The 15,989-nt window shown below is 46.4% G+C and overlaps 1 protein-coding gene across 1 annotated transcript in view; it reads right to left on the bottom strand.

The window, feature by feature from the left end:
* FER1L6 (fer-1 like family member 6) overlaps positions 1-4,036 on the bottom strand; it is a 100,172-nt gene extending 96,136 nt beyond the window's left edge. The window contains exon 1 of the mRNA XM_081111412.1: positions 3,908-4,036. Coding sequence (XP_080967538.1) covers positions 3,908-3,983 — 76 coding nt within the window. The 5' untranslated portion in view covers positions 3,984-4,036. The remainder of the gene's footprint in view (positions 1-3,907) is intronic.
* Between the last annotated feature and the right edge of the window lie 11,953 nt (positions 4,037-15,989).

The raw sequence follows: 15,989 nt of genomic DNA, 5'->3' as shown, positions 1-15,989 counted from the left end.
GCCTCCATTCTGTGTCCAGTGCCATGCCACAGAGATACAAGGGAACCATTAGATACAGCCTTAGTGTGTGGTATTTGTTACAGCAGTCATAGGAAACGAATACATGTGTTAAGACTATTTTCATGAATAGATACCCAACAGATTCTTTATAACACCTCCTCCCTCACCAGAAGGATTCTGATTTAATTTATCTGGGATGTCAATTTGTTTTTAATTCCCCAGGTCATTCTATTGTGTAGCAAATCTTGAGAACCACTTTTCAACCAGGTTTTCGGCAAAAAGTAAAGAGTGGGTGGAACAATCTCTTACACAAAGAGGCTCTGACATGGTGTGGTTCAAAGACCTAACTCCAAAAGGTTTGGGTTCAAATCTCAGCTCTGTCACTTTCTGGCTCCAAGATTTGGGGGAAGTTACTTAACTTCTTTCAGCCCAGTTTTCCTCTTCTATAAAGCAAGGCAATGCTAGCGTTAGCTACTCCATAGGGCTGTTAGGAAACCTGAATTAAGTATAGATAGCTCTTAGCACAGTATCTGCCAGGTGCGTGGTGAGTGTTCACTGTATGGATTGTAAGTTGAGTAAGTCACTCAGAAGTTCATGGCATTTTCCCCTCCTTGCCTATAAAACGAAAGGATAGATAAGAAAAGTGTTTTTAAAGCTTTTAAAAGCAACATAATTCTCTCATAAATGTAATTTTATATAAAACTTCAAATATATAACACGAGTCCATTTCACCCAAGCTGTTCTATGTGCCATTGGGCGAAACTCCGGGCAGGGAACCTCCCGCAGGACCTCACCGCCCCCTCTTCAGGCGCCTCTGAAGCTGTTTCTCAGGACCTTGGACTCCACGGGACCCAACTGGTAAACTTGTCAGCTTAATCGTCTCTGAACACCTTCCAGTTTTAATGTATTTTGGTTCTCTGATTTTAATCAGCAACGAAGGAAAACGGTGCCAAATCAATTAATTGATGGGCTAATGGGCCCCCTATGTCAGAGGAGCTCATGGACATAAGCCTTTGTGGTGGTCAGTAGTTACAGAAAGGATGCCGGGATGAATGCAGTCACCTTTGACTCTCCTCTCACTGTGGAAACAAGAGACAAGCCAGCCTGCGGGGACAGAAAATACGGCAGCGCCCGCCTGCTCCTGTGGCAGCAGAAGCAATAAGCCTTTCTCCCTACTTGGCCACAAAGGCCTCAAGGATGGGGACCAAATGTTATCCATGCAAGTTTCCAGCGACCATGCTTAGGTACCTACATACGCCAGACACTGTGCTAGGTTAGATGCCAAGGTTGGAAGGTAACAAATGTGGACCCCCTCCCGCTACATTACATGCTGGAGGGTGGCACAGACCCAGAGGTAGAAAGGCAGTCAGCCTCTTCTAGAGCTTGTGTGCATGCATTCATCCATTTATTGAGTTACTACTCTGTTCTCTCCAATCTACTCACCATGGACCACCCAGGGTGACCAACTCAAAAAATCCACCTCGTGTTGCTTCTCTTCTTAAAACCCCTCAGTGGTTTTCCATTGCCCTTAGAATAAAGCTGACCATTACACACCCAGACCTAGCACAGCTCAACGCTCAGCAGGCATTCCATTACTATCTGCTGAGTAGATGAATGAATGGACGATCCTAATAACTTTTAGTTGGGTAACTAATTGATGGAGGAGTTAAGGTAACTGGAATTTTAGAAAATAAAGGCATGGCCTAGTATGCCTCCAAATATGCAGATATAAGAGCCACAGACTTTGACAAACTCGAAACATTTCACCCAGAAAAGTCCTAACTTCCCAGGCCAGGCCAACAAGGAAAGACCAATGTGTACTCAGTTCTCTGGACTTTGTTTTGCCATCTCCTATAGGGTGGCCCCTGGCCAGCAGGATGGGTGCTATGTACTTTCTAGGAGGGGCCTGATTCTCTCTGCCCTGTTTGCTTTGTGGGCTGAAGACTCTAATTAGAATGAGCCAGCTCCTTCGAAACGCCTGTGGTGGACTGCCCCAAATCTCTGCCAGCTTGTTCCTTCCTCCCCTGAGCAGAGAAGGTGCCTAACTGGAGGGCAACTCAGCGGGTAAGAGAGCCCAGGCTCTGGTGCGAGACTGACCTGGGCTCAGGAGCCAACTTCTTCAAACTTATTAGCTGTGTGACTTTGGGCAAGCCACTCAGCCTCTCTGAACCTCTGTTGTAAAACAGGAGCAAAGGAATCTACATTTTAGAGTAATGAATGATGCATGTCAAAAGTAGAAAGCATCAAGGTCTAATTAATGTGTCATAAATAATATTATTTTTCAGCCCTAGCCTGTTTGGCTCAGCAGGTAGAGCGTCAGACTGCGGACTGAAGGGTCCCAGGTTCAATTCCAGTCCAGAGCACATACCTGGCTGGGGTGAAGGGCACATACCTGGGTTATGGGCTCGATCCCCAGTAGGGGGTGTGCAGGAGGCAGCCGATCAATGATTCTCTCATCATTGGTGCTTCTATCTCTCTCCCTCTCCCTTCCTTTCTAAAATGAATAAAAATATATTTTTAAATAAATTATCATTTTTCATAAGGCCCTTGTGCCTTACTTAAGATGCATCTCCAGAACCTACCACAGTGTCATAATTTCAAGGACACCAGGAAAGACCCCCAGCCTTTTCTACCCACTCCCTGGTACCTATAATTTAACTGAATAGACAAGTACTTCTATGAAGCTTTAAGCCTTGTCCCCCACTTCAAATGTAATGCCTCTCCTATCTCGTCCCAGATGACTTGGACTCATTATTACCAACACCTTTAGTGTGAATAATTTTCATGTTATTTTTTTGTAAGATTGGGTTCTACCTGAGGCAAGGAGCGGAGTTAGGTGGGGCAGGGCTACAGGACACCTGCTGTGGATGGCAGTTCAGGGTGAAGGAGGCGCCCAAGGAGATGGCAGGGGTTTAGAAACGGCCCACAAAGCTGGCCTTGAACTGGTTGCTGTCAGAAGTCTCCGGGGACCACCCCAGACCTGTCATGGAAGCCGCTGTTCCTAATTGAGTCAATAAACAGGAATGTCAAGTGGACGCCGGCCTGGCCTCTGCTGCCACAGCTCACGCTGTAACTCAGGCCTTGCTCTTTAGGAGAAGGAAGTAGCCCGTTGCAAGGACAGAAAGCCAGAGAGCCTGAATTTACCTCCCAACGTGACTGCTTCCTGGCTCTGTGCCTGCCATGGCGGGCCCGGGTCACGGGTCTGTGCTCAAAAGGACTTCCTCCAAGTTGGCTCAATGCTCTGCTGCTACCATCTTGAAATTCTTAATCATTTATTAAGACTGGCTTTGCATTTTGTTTTTCACTGGGCCCTGCAAATTCCTGCAGCTGGCCTTCCCCACACTTCACTCTTTCCACATCTCTGTAAACTCTTTTGTAAAACTAGGACAAAAACACCTACTGGTAAGATGATGGAGGGGTTAAATGGGACAATACAGACAGAGCCTCCCACATAGCAGCTGCTATGCTCGCTCTCATTTTCAATCTCACTTGATTCTCCATATGGCCATGTGAGGTCAACCCCGCAACCCACGCCATGTCCGACTGACAAAGGAAGAAACCGGGACTCAGAGCTGCTGAGGGGCTTATCCTGGGCCACAGAGCAAATGGGAACAGAAGCAGGAGCCTGAGTCCAGCTGCTGCTTCTTCGTGGCTCCCCTTCCCCAGCCCAGCGGTGTCCACCTGCCCGTTTGGTCCAATGACCAGGTGACCAGCCATCCTGGGGTGGACGGCCTTGGGCCCGCACCTGTGATCGGCAGGGTCCAAAGACCCAGCAGGCAGCATGTCCTGCCTCACTCCTATGGAGCGTGAACCCCATTCTCAGCCATGGAGGGGTCCACTCTGTGAGGCCCCCAGGCCCCAGGGTAGCAGTCAGCTCCCCCCAACCCCACCCCCACCAGAGCCTCACCTTGGGCAGCCTTGTTGGCTAGGATTAACCCCTTCTCTGCTTTATTCTTCTTCTTCTTCAGCTTCAACCCAAACATCCCCTTTCTGAAAAGAAGAAGAAAAACTTCAACACAGTCATTGTCACGCTGAGTCATTCAGATGTTAGGAGAAAATAAACACATGCGCGTACACTGACTTCTCCCGGAAGCCGGCCAGCCTCCTCATCCACCCAGGATGAGGATCCAAAGACAAGTGTCAGGATGACCCAACAAGGGATCCAGACAGCTCTCCTCATGCAGAAACCACAAAAACCCCATCTGAACCGAAATCATAAAATAAAAACGAAAGAATGAAATCGTGAAGTGCACCTACAATCCCACTTAAATGAGGCCCAATTCTAATACTAATAGCACTAGCTGGCATTTTTCCAATTCTCACTCACCTGTGTCACCCACGCAGAACAAATGACATCATTTAATCATGATGTCGATCCAGCCGCCCTCTCCTACCCATCTTACAGAGGAGGACCCAAGGCCCAGAGAGGGTAGGTGATGTTTCTAAGGTCGCACAGCTCCTAAGCATCAGAACCACCACCGGAATCCAGGTTTGCCTGATTTCCCCGAGCCCAGGCTCTAACCTGTGTTTGGCCTTGAGCCGGCTGCTTCCTCTGAGCAGTATGAACACCCTTTCAGAGCCAGGCTCTCAGACCATTTCCAAGGTCAAGAGGCCCTGGAACTCACTGAGGTCACCCCGCAAGTACACAGCTAAGCTGACACATAGTATGTGACCTAAATGTCAGCTACAGTTACTATTGTTATTACTAGCCCTGAGTGGGAAGCCATTTGGGGGCCTCATCCCTGGGAAAGGCCCTAGTCCACTTCTCTATCAGACAATAGGAGCATCCTGACCTTCTGATGGCCTCCTGAGAGAATCCCTTTCTGGGGCTGGGAGAGTGGCGAGCAGCCAGCTCTGTGTGGGAGAACAGGAAGTCACAGTTGAGAGGAGAGTCCGGCAGGCTGGTGGGGCAGCCGTGGAGGAAGGGGGCAGAGGAAGAAGGAAGGCTGGAGGAAGGGGGTGAAGAGAGCAGCGAAGGCTCCAGCCCTCTGTGAGCTTTCTGCATTCCTGGAGCAGTGTGAGAAGAGTACTGGGACCATCCGTTTCCCGTTTTGCTTACATATTTAGGACTCAGGAGGGGCAGGGTGCAGAGGCTGGGATCAGGAACTCCGCAGTCAGATTGCCTGGATTCCAACCCCAGCACTATCTTTGCCACCTTGATCAGGTACTGAACATCTCCAAGCTTCAGGGTCCTCGTGTACAATGAGATAATGAATGTAAAGCTTTTATTATAGTAACTGGAACATACTGTTGGTCAATAAACATTAGTTATTCTTGTTATTATTCTAAGGGATAGGATTAGGACCAATGAGCAGAAGCTTCTAGGAGACACACGGGAAGCTTCTACTTATTCATGTATTTAGTTATCTGTTTGTTTATTCTGTTGATATTCTCTCTGGATCCAGATGAGCTATTAAGGATCTCCACAATGGTGCTGTCTGAATAGTGAAATGGGCTGCACTGGGTGGGGGGTGAGCTCCCTGTTCCTGGAGGTGTGCAAGCGGAGGCCTGAGGACTACTGGTAAACGATATTGTGGAGAGGCCAAACATCAGAAAGGTGGTACCTGAGGGGCCCTTTGAGACCTACAGATATAGTAGGATGGGAAAAAATGAATCCCTGAACCACCCAGACATGGATAGATACCTCTCTGAACCTCAGTTTCCCCATTGGTACAATGAAGTAATAGTAAAGTTCCTACTTAACAGGATTATTGTGAAAATGAGATGAAGTAAGCAAAGCACCTAGGACAGTGCTTGGTATATGAAAAGTGCTAAAAAACAAACAAACAAACAAACACAGGCCGGCTGGCATGGCTCAGATGTTGAACACCGACCTATGAACCAGGAGGTCATGGTTCAATTCCTGGTCAGGGTACATGCTGCAGTTTCGGGCTCGATCCCCAGTGGGGGGCATGCAGGAGGCAGCCAATCAATGATTCTCTCTCATCATTGATGTTTTTATCTCTCCTTCTCCCTTCCTCTCTGAAATCAATAAATAGAAAAACATTAAAAAAAAAGAAAAAACAAAACAAAAACAAGCAAGCAAACAAAAAAAAAGTCCCCTTCTTGGAGGTAGCATTTTCCCCCTTTCATTTGCCATTATCCTGTGATAAGAATAGTAATCCAAGTCTCCTGAGAAACAAAAGGGGGATCCCTTTTGTCTGCAATTTCTTAAAGGAAATTTCCAATAATAGTTCTTGTTATCCTGTTTTCAAAGAAAAGTTACCAGGCAGAGGCCCCAGGCCAGCACATTCCAAACCCTGACCTGCCACTGTGGTCCCCCAGGGCTCACTACCATCATCACTTCACAGAGGCAGAATCTGATGTTCTGGGAACTTGGCCAATGGTCTCCCCAGACTGCTTGAAAGGGCGAGTTACTTCCATCCTCAAACAGGAAGTTGCTTCTAATAAATGCCAGGATCCACCAGAGGGACACGTAAGGTTGCTTTTGGAACATCTTCATCATCGATGGCATCAGTATTCTGCATCTCCCATTGGCAGCCGGGGCCTGGGCACTGGGCATGCCCGAAGTTGCTGCCGTGAAAGGAGAGGAGGAGGGGTCCCGGCCTCTTAGAGATAGGCACTCCTGACCCTCAGGAAACAAGAGCTCTTGGCCCTGTTGTGCACTAGAGGCAGCGAAGGAAGCTTCAGAGATGCTGATGTCGGAAATCACTTTCAGAGATTGCATTGCTTTGGGGAAGCCCAGCTCTGAGAAGGCCTGGTTTAGGCACAGCTCAGACCCCCTGCAGAGGAAACCAGAGACATAGGTCCCTCCAATTGCCCAAAGGATTCACAACCAGCTCAGCTGTCTTGGGTGGGTTGATGTTTGTCTCACAAACATGCAAGGTTGTTTGCCCGAACCCGTGAGTCAGTCATCAAGGGCATTCCCAGCCTGACTCGAAGCAGGAAAAGTCTTGATAAAATGTATTTCTCCTCCTCGGCCCCATGACAGCCACAGTAGAGCTCACCAGCCCAGAACGATCGTGCCACTGGAATAGGGGGCAGCACACAAGACTCAGCTCAGGGCCAGCCTTAATCCACTCTCAGTGCTAGAATTTGGGGCTGGTTGCTTAACCCAAATGAGTACTAGTATGTTTCATTCACATGTGACAGAGGACATCTCTTACCCAAGTCACAGGGTTAAAATAGGAAACAATGCTTGTAAAATGTAAAGCATGCTACAAATGATTGTATTGTTGATGACAAAGAAATGGGCTAGAATATTTCCCGGAATGCGTGTAAGTTTTTTTTTAAATGTATTGAAATTCACTATGTGCCAGGAACACCATTTTGCACACATTACCTCATAGACTTCCCATTATTTATCACTGGGCAAATATTATCATTATCCATTTTTACAACCGAGAGGATGTTGGGGATTTCCAGTCCATATATTGGGATCCACCGGTAAATCAGGAAGGCTCACCAGGGCAGGTGCCATCACACTCCCCTCTCCAGTCTGCCCAGGATTCCAGCATGGGAACCCTCCCACTTCAAAAAAATGATTGAGCCTCTCTGGTTTAGGATCTATTGAATCTCCTCCCAGGGCCACCCCAAGATAAGTCAAGAGACACACAGAAACCCCTGTACCAACCTGGTCTCCTCGGGGTGAAAGCTACCATGACTCCGATATCTGTATCCAACAATAAAAATATGAAACAGTGCACGTGTTAGACTTGCTGCAGCACATCTGCTCAGGGTGGCGACGCTCACTGTGGAAGCCCAGGGCCCTCGCTGCTGGGGGGAGAGGGGCATCCAGCCTGGCACATGGAAAGAGCAGCTGGACACCTGGAGTTTGGGTCTCATCTACACACTTTCTAACTAGGTCAGGGGCGCACTCCTCTGAGCTCCAGGCTCCTCTGCTGCAGAAAGTGCCAATAAAGTTAACTCTGCTTTTCTCCCTGGGTGTTAGATACATGACTTCGCCAGCCCTCATGCTGACCTGGCAAGGGTCCTACAAATAGTTAATCTAATGTCACGTCCATAGCTCCAGTGGAGCTGGGATTAGGAAATGGCTTGCAAGCAGGGTCTCTATGTGGTTGTCCACTGTGTCACCAGACGCCCCTACTGGGCTCACCTTTCCTACCTTCAGTGGGGAATAGAAGCAGCTCAGGCCACGGGACAAAGCACTAAGTTAATTGTGTCAATGGGTGGGAACAGTTCTGGCCCCACTGCTCTCCTCCTCACCTAAGAGGACACAGGACACAAGTCGAAAGCCACCCTCACCTCACCCTCGAAAGCCACTCATAACCCCCAGTACTTAAAAATAAGGATTGGCTGATTTGTGAATTTATTCATGTGAAAACTCATAAACTTAAAAAATAATGTTTAATTATATAGTTAATAAAAATTTCTTTACCCAAAGAATGAATTTGCACATAACAGGTCAATTTTAAGAACAAAACAAAACCAAGCTTTACCGCCATCCTGGGGTTATCTGGAGAGCCTTGGATCCTCTCCCTGGTGCCCTCTGGGAGATCCCTTCCTGGAAATATCCCATCTGTGTATTTAACTGATTTCACAGGCTGGGATGTACTCATTAAAGGCAAACCACCAAACAGAGTAAGAGCTGCTACAGTGTGATTTTGACAGAAGATTGTTAAAATATAAATCCATGTGACATCCTGCCTTTGTCAAGGCTGAAACTTTTCTTTCTCTCTCCCTATGATCTTCCTATCACAACTTGCCTGTTCGATATCCTATTTCTTTCTTTTTTAAAAAATACATTTCATTGATTTTTTTTACAGAGAGGAAGGGAGAGGGATAGAAATTTAGAAACATCGATCAGCTGCCTCCTGCACACCCCCTACTAGGAATGTGCCCACAACCAAGGTACATGCCCTTGACCAGAATCAAACCTGGGACCCTTCAGTCCGCAGACTGATGTTTTAGCCACTGAGCCAAACCGGTTAGGGCCGATATCCTATTTCTTTAGAGCAGTGATGCTCAACTTTGGCTGCACATCGGACTCATACAGGGGAGCTTTCTAAAACTGTCCCCCATGCCCTAGCCGGTTTGGATCAGTGGATAGAACGTGGGCCTGTGGACAGCAGGGTCCCAGGATTGATTCCAGTCAAGGGCACATGCCCGGGTTGTGTGCTTGATCCCCAGTAGGGGGCGTGCAGGAGGCAGCCGATCAATGATTCTCTCTTATCATTTATGTTTCTATCTCTCTCTCCCTCTCCCTTCCTCTCTGAAATCAACACAAATGTTTTAAAAATAAAAATAAATAAATAAAACTGTCCCCCACACCATGTCCAGGCCCTGCCCAGAGAGTCTGATTTCATTGGTCAGCCATGCGGCTAAGGCTCAGCAGTTCTGAAATTTCCCTGGGCTGATTCTAACATGCAGTGGAGTTGCAGGCCCCTGTGGTTAAGTAATCAGCAACCAATGTGCTGTCTTCTCAAAGGGAAGGTTTATATTTTTTAAAGAAAGCTCAAAAGATAATTTTATAACCAGAAGAAACAATGAAATTTAGGAAATTCAGAATACTTGGTGGTTGTATTTGAGTAGGCTGAGTGACCTTTATTGTCTAACCCCAACTTCTCTTCCATTCAATCCCCATTCTGGCAAAAAAAAAAGAAAAGAAAAAGAAAAAGGCTATAGAATTGGTTGACTTTTCTCCTTATGCATAGGATCAGCCCAATCTAGGAGGAATTGAGTCCAAAGGGTCCCAGGCAATGGCCTGAATAGATGGGGCACTGACTCCCAATCTCATGGGAACCCTTTCGTGCTTGCCCACTGCAATTTGGAAACTGCTACCTCACTGAGGGAGGTGGATATTTCACTGAGGGAGTTCTTCATTTTGTACATCCCTGCCCCATTGGCCATCATAATTCAAATGTCACCAACTCAACAGACTATCATTGGGAATCTTGATATTCACCTGAGTCAGCTGAGCCTCGGAAATGCACCTCCAGGGATGCTAAGGAATCCCTCCTCCTGTGGTTTCTCTGAATCAAGGATGACTCAGAAATAATTCAGAGCCACACTGTGTAAACCCAGACCAAGTTAGGCAGTCCTTCGAGAACTTTGCCAAATGTTCAAGGGCAAGGTAGGAGGATGGTTCTGCCCCAGGAAAATGGAGACTTTTCCTCACAGCATCTCACGCATCCTGCAGCACACTTGTATGCCATGATTCAACAGAATGTTTAATTTTTTTAAAGCACAGATTTTGGGACCCATAGTCCTGGCTTTCAGTATGAGCTCATCCACCTGCTAATTATGTAACCTTGAGAAAATCCTTGTCCTTTCTTCACCTCACTTTCTTCATCTGTAAAATGGAGGATAACTAAGTTCTCTCAGAGGGTTGTGAGAAGATCAAATGAGATTAAAAATGTGATACTCTGTTTGTAAACACTAATGTGCTATATCCTATACATGTTAATTAAATGAAAAAATAGGATCAACATTCTGTGAATGTCCCTTAGGGCTCCCCACAATACAGCCTCAGCCCTCCTGTCCAGCACTTGACTACCCAAACACTGTACTCCACCCAATGGATAGCTCCTCCTAAATTCATCACACTTTTGCCCATGAATCCTTTCTCCTTCCAGGCCCTCCACTGAAGATGACTCCTCCCATCTTGATCAGTAAACACTATAATCTATATTCTAGGCCCAACTCAACTACCTTCTTTTATGTAATGTGTCCTCCAGTTTCTCAAAGAGGAACAAGTCACTTTTCTTCTGGATTCCACTAGCACTTTGTCCTTATCTCTGTTATAGCATTTAGCATATATATCATAACCGTCTAAAACAACCACTCTCCTTTATTACATGCTGAGTTTTTGAAGGTAGTAACCATGCCTGTTTATATCCGTACTTTCAGTATGTAGCATAATGCCTGGCAAATAGCAAGGCTCAATGACTACTGGATACATGGATAGATAGATGGACAGACAGACACGTGGATAGAGCATTCATATAGAAAGCTGCACAAGAATTCACTGGAAGTTCTTTGCCTCTCTTAAAAAATGTATTGTAGCAGACAGAAAAGCATTAAGGCCATTCCAAGACTGGGAGCATAGTGAGAGGAGAAAATAATCTAAAACTTCAGTTGCCAAGCCTTGTCCTAACAGTTACCTTGGAGCTGCGAAGGAAGAGGAAATTATTCTCCCTGGGGCCTGATGAGCCATTTATTCTCTGTTAAATGGTGCATCAGCTCTGGCTGTTGTCCAGCCCTGGTCTCCATCCATTTCTTAAAATCACTCCCTTTTCTAACACATCCTCCTTTTTCTTTCTCTAAATACCTTTTACCGGTTGGTTATTTCTCTACCACCAGTCCTTAGATGATAATTCAACAAAAGTATATGGAGTCTATTTGTGCCCCAGCACATACAGGCCCGGTGGGCAGAGATAAATCTCACAGGGTCCTTGGCCTTAGAGGTGCTCACAGTGTGGTATAAGCACAGAAGAGCAATGCTACCATGGGTAGGTACCAAGAGCTTTTGGAGAATGTCGGGAAGAATGACTGGCCTGGGCCAAGAGGAGCTGAGGAAGGCATCCAGAGCAGGTGGTACTCTAGTTTGATCTTAAAGGAAGAATAAGGGCCTGGGAAGCAGAAAAGAGTTGGGTAGAAAGGATACATGTGTATTCAACATCCACTATGTGTCAGAGTCCTTTACATATGGTAATTCATTGAATGATCACGACGACCTTGAGCAAAGACAATATCAGTCTCAGATTATGCTATGAACTGAGTGCCTGTGTCCCCCAAATCCATATGTTGAAGCCTTAACCTCCAATGTGATAGTGTTCTTACATATTGAGGAGTTTGAGTAATAAATGAACTTTTTAAGTTTGAAAATCACTAATCAAGATCATCCTAGTCATTCAACAGATGGGGAAACTGAGACCCAGGAGAAAAGTAGGAACCAGATCAAGGATCAAGGTGTGTTTATTGAAATCACTGTGACCTCTGGATGTCCATTTATCCTGTTTACCCTTCAGGAATGCTAAGACCTCAGCAAGCATGGACTCCTACAACACGTCCTCTCTACACCCAGGCCAGGCTCACTGATAACAGATACACTTGAATCCCATTCATCCAAAAATTAGCTTTCTCCTTCAACAGCACTTTCCTTTACAACTCTTGATCATTACATAAAATGCACCAAAGGTTTAAATATGATGGCCTAATTACTTTTCTCTGTATAGTTAAAAAGGAAAAAAGGAAAGGAAATTCATATTTGTTAAAAGCAAAAGCAGTTCAGTACTGTACAGAAAAAACTCCACTATTTCAAATATGATCTGCAAAGGATGTTTTTTAATCCTCACCCAAGGACATGCTTAGAGAGAGGGAAGGACGGAGAGAGAGAGAGAAACATCAATGTGAGGGAGAAACATCAATGAGAGAGAGAAACATTGATAGGCTGCCTTCTGTATGTGCCCCTACTGGGGATAGAATCTGCCACAACCCAGGTATGTGCTCTGACTGGAAACTGAACCACCAACCTTTTGGTGCACAGGATAATGCTCCACCAACTGAGCCACTCCGACAGGGCTGCAAAGGATTTTATCTCCTTTGCATGTTTGAGTTCCTTCATGTCTCCTGCAACCGAAATCTACTTCCCTCAAACTGATTACTTCCAAGAGTAAAAAATTTAATTAGTGCAGACAAACGAAGCTCTCTAATCAGTCAAAACTTGAAATATGAGGCAATTCAATGCAATTACGAATAGCTTCCAGTCATCCATATCCTAGACATGAACTCAATTTTTTTAATCCCCACCTGAAATTCATCGCTTCAGTTTTCACTGATGTCCTGCATAGAAGGAAATAAATCCGAAGGCTCATGTATCAACCCATGCAATCAAACCTAACTCTTAAGGCATTATGGAGAAGCCTGATAAAACAGTTTGTCTTGAGGGAGCTTTTGTGTGAGACTTACAGGGTCTCAGAAATAACAGAATCCCATCAAACTCTCTCCCTCACTCGACCAAGATGTTCTTGAGGGCTCTGCTCAGTTTCCTCTGAAATTACTTTTGCAAAAGCTAGAGTTTGAGGCTGTCACATGGGAGGAGGAAGCTCTCTCGGTCCTGTTCAATTCTCCAGGGGTAACTGTCCATGGATTTTCAGCCTCAGCTCAGAGTTCAAATGTGTGTGGAGGCCCAGACATGCAGAGGCGTCCAAGATCTGTCCCTTCCTCAAGTTGGAATCACCAAAGAGAAGGGGTCTAAAGTCATGCCTAGTCCCGGGCCTCAGCCTCAGGAGACTCGCAGTAAAGTTTATTCCTCACAAACAATGAGGAAGGCCTCACTGGTCCCCAGTCTGCTATAGCAAAATCAAAACTGGAGAAGTCTGTATAGTGAACTTACGTATAAACACGATGTATCCATACCTATATCTGTTTAAAGTCCCAGTTTAATGTGAATGTCACTCACATTAAACAGAAACAGGGATGCAGCCAAGACTTGGGGAGGTAAACAGTGACTGCATGCTCTATCTGTAAGGTATTTTACCCTCCCCAAGCAGGAGCCACACATCAGTCCCTAGCAGAGGCCCTGTGTGGGAAAGGAGATTGGTATTTTCAAAGTATACTGGGTAAGACACAGGCTCAGGTCTAACTTGGGCCTCATAATACTACTTATAATCTGTTACCTGGAGTAAACCATATAACTTCTCTATGCCTCCATTTTGTTATCTGTAAAATGGGCATCAAGTAGTTCCTACCTCCTAGAGCAGGGGAGGGGAACTTGGCCCTCAGGCCATATAAGGCCTGTGAAATCATTTGGTCTGGCCTTGCCAAGGCATTAGGGGTGAGCTAATTAAATGATTGACCAAGTACAGCAGGCTAATTTTTAAGTTGATAATTTTGTATGGCCCTCGAATGTTGTTAGAAATATCCAAATGGCCCTGGGGAGAAAAAAGGTTCCCTACCTCTGTCACAGAGTGTCAAGGATTAAGTGAATTTATGTATGTAAAGCACTTCGAACAGCTCCTGGCAAATGAAAGAAAATAGCTACCGTTACAGTGGGGCCTTGACTTACGAGTGTCCCGACTAACGAGTTCTTCGAGATACGAGCCGTCTCTCGGCCGATTTTTTGCTTTGAGTTGGGAGCTAAAATTCGGGTTATGAGCCAGCTTCAGATACCCCACCGCTAGTTGGCGCAGCGAACGTCACAGTGAACGCCACAACATCAGCCCAGCATCACGTGTCTCACTCATTCACTTTTTGATTTGACATACGAGTAATTTGAGTTACGAGCTCGGTCACAGAACGAATTAAACTCGTAAGTCAAGGCCCCACTGTATTCTTATTTTAAGACGAGAGAATCGAGGCTCAGAAAAGTTAGGCAACTTACTCAAAGTCACCCAGCTACAAACTGGACACACTGGGGACAGAGCCAGGTCTCCACAGGGCTTGCTGAATGCTTTTCCATCTAGACCACACTGGGATTGAGCCAGTAAACAGTTCTCTGTTGTACGATGTATTCAATATTTTAATCCTTTTTATTATTTAATTATCAATCTTCAACGTGCTCTGAGACAATCATAATTGCTGCTGCTCAATAAGCGTATAGGCTGAGACAGGCACTGAGCTAAAGGTTCTATATACATTTTTCTATTTTCATCATCCCTACAGCTGCTAAAGTTTTGATCTCTTTCACTGATGTGGGAATTGAAGTCTAAAAGGTTAAGGAACCTGCCTAAGACCCCACAGCCCTAAGCTGCAATCAGATTCTGGCCTGTCAGAGCCTTCACTCTGTGCTGCCTCGCAAATATCAATTAGACCTTTTTCAACTTTTCAAGGTTCTGTGCAACCCTCACCTTCCCAGATGCTGCACACCGCCATTCAGAGAGGCCAGGGAACTTGCCTAGAGCCACACAGCAGCTGTTGCTGAAGCCCAGTGCCCGGGCTCTGTGCTCTGTGCCTCACCCATGGTGAGCCAGGTCTCTCAGAACAAGAGGAGGAGCGGCAGCCATAAGGGCGTCCGGCAGCCCGGACCACAGCAGAGTGCGGACAGAGCTCAGTGGTAAGAAACAGAGCAATGGGCCTCACCTGACCGTGCCCTGAGCACTCCCACTCACGAACTTCTTGGCCCCGAGGCAGGTCAGCAGGGCAGGAGGCCCAGCGTCCAGCACCGGTCTCGGGAGGAGAAAGGCTCCTGTCTAGAATGCAGTGCCCCCTGGGGTGGGTTATCAGGCTGCCCCATCCCGAGGGGCGGCGCCTCCCGGGAAATGCCCTTCCTGCGCGTTCGCCCAGCAGCTCCCTAATCTCTGTTTGAAATTCTGCGCCCTCTGCTTGGCTTGGCCGCCAGAGTCCAAGCCTCCGATCAGCAAACACGGCGGCTCAGAGCAGGTCCTGAGAGGAGGGGCCACCAATGTGTTTAATTCCCAGTCAGGTGGCCACAGGTAGGTCAAGACACAAAGGAGCCGTAGCTCCAGACAGTGCCAAAGCCCGGGGCGCTTTCTAGCCACCATCCAGCCACCCCACCTGGCTCTTTCATCATTGTCACATCCCCTACCCATCTGCAATGCATTCTTATTGCTCACGCTAATAATAGTAAGAACAGTTAACAGTTGTTAAGCACTTTGCTTGGGGTCAGTTCTAGATGCTGTTACAAGTATTATCCTATTTAAGACCCACAACGACCTCAGAGGTAGGTATTGGTATTGTGCCCAACATACAGATGGGAAAACAGAGCCACGGAGGGGTTGGTTAAGTGCTGGGATTTGAACCGAGGCCGTGTGACCTCAGACCGCGCCTGCGCTCTCAGGCTCTCCAGCCTGCTGCCTCTGCTCTGTGACATTTCAGTAGGACTTGTGTCTGATGCTATTTCAAAGATACCAAGTGTATAAAGAAAAAAAGGAATAAATTAAAAAGAAGGTATTTTGGAAGGTCAAATGCCTCAGAACTCACTGTCTGTAGGGGGTTGAATGGTGCCCACCTCCATCCCCCAATATATTTCCAGGTTCTGGAAACTGTGACTGTGCCCTTATTTGAAAAAAAACAAAACAGTCTTTGCAGATGGAATTAAGTTAAAG

This window comes from Myotis nattereri (genome assembly GCF_964212035.1).
Source record: "Myotis nattereri genome assembly, chromosome: 17".
In the NCBI taxonomy this organism is placed as follows: Eukaryota; Metazoa; Chordata; class Mammalia; order Chiroptera; family Vespertilionidae; genus Myotis; species Myotis nattereri.
Note: the sequence above shows the minus strand (reverse complement) of the source record. Positions and strands in the feature narration are given on the sequence as shown.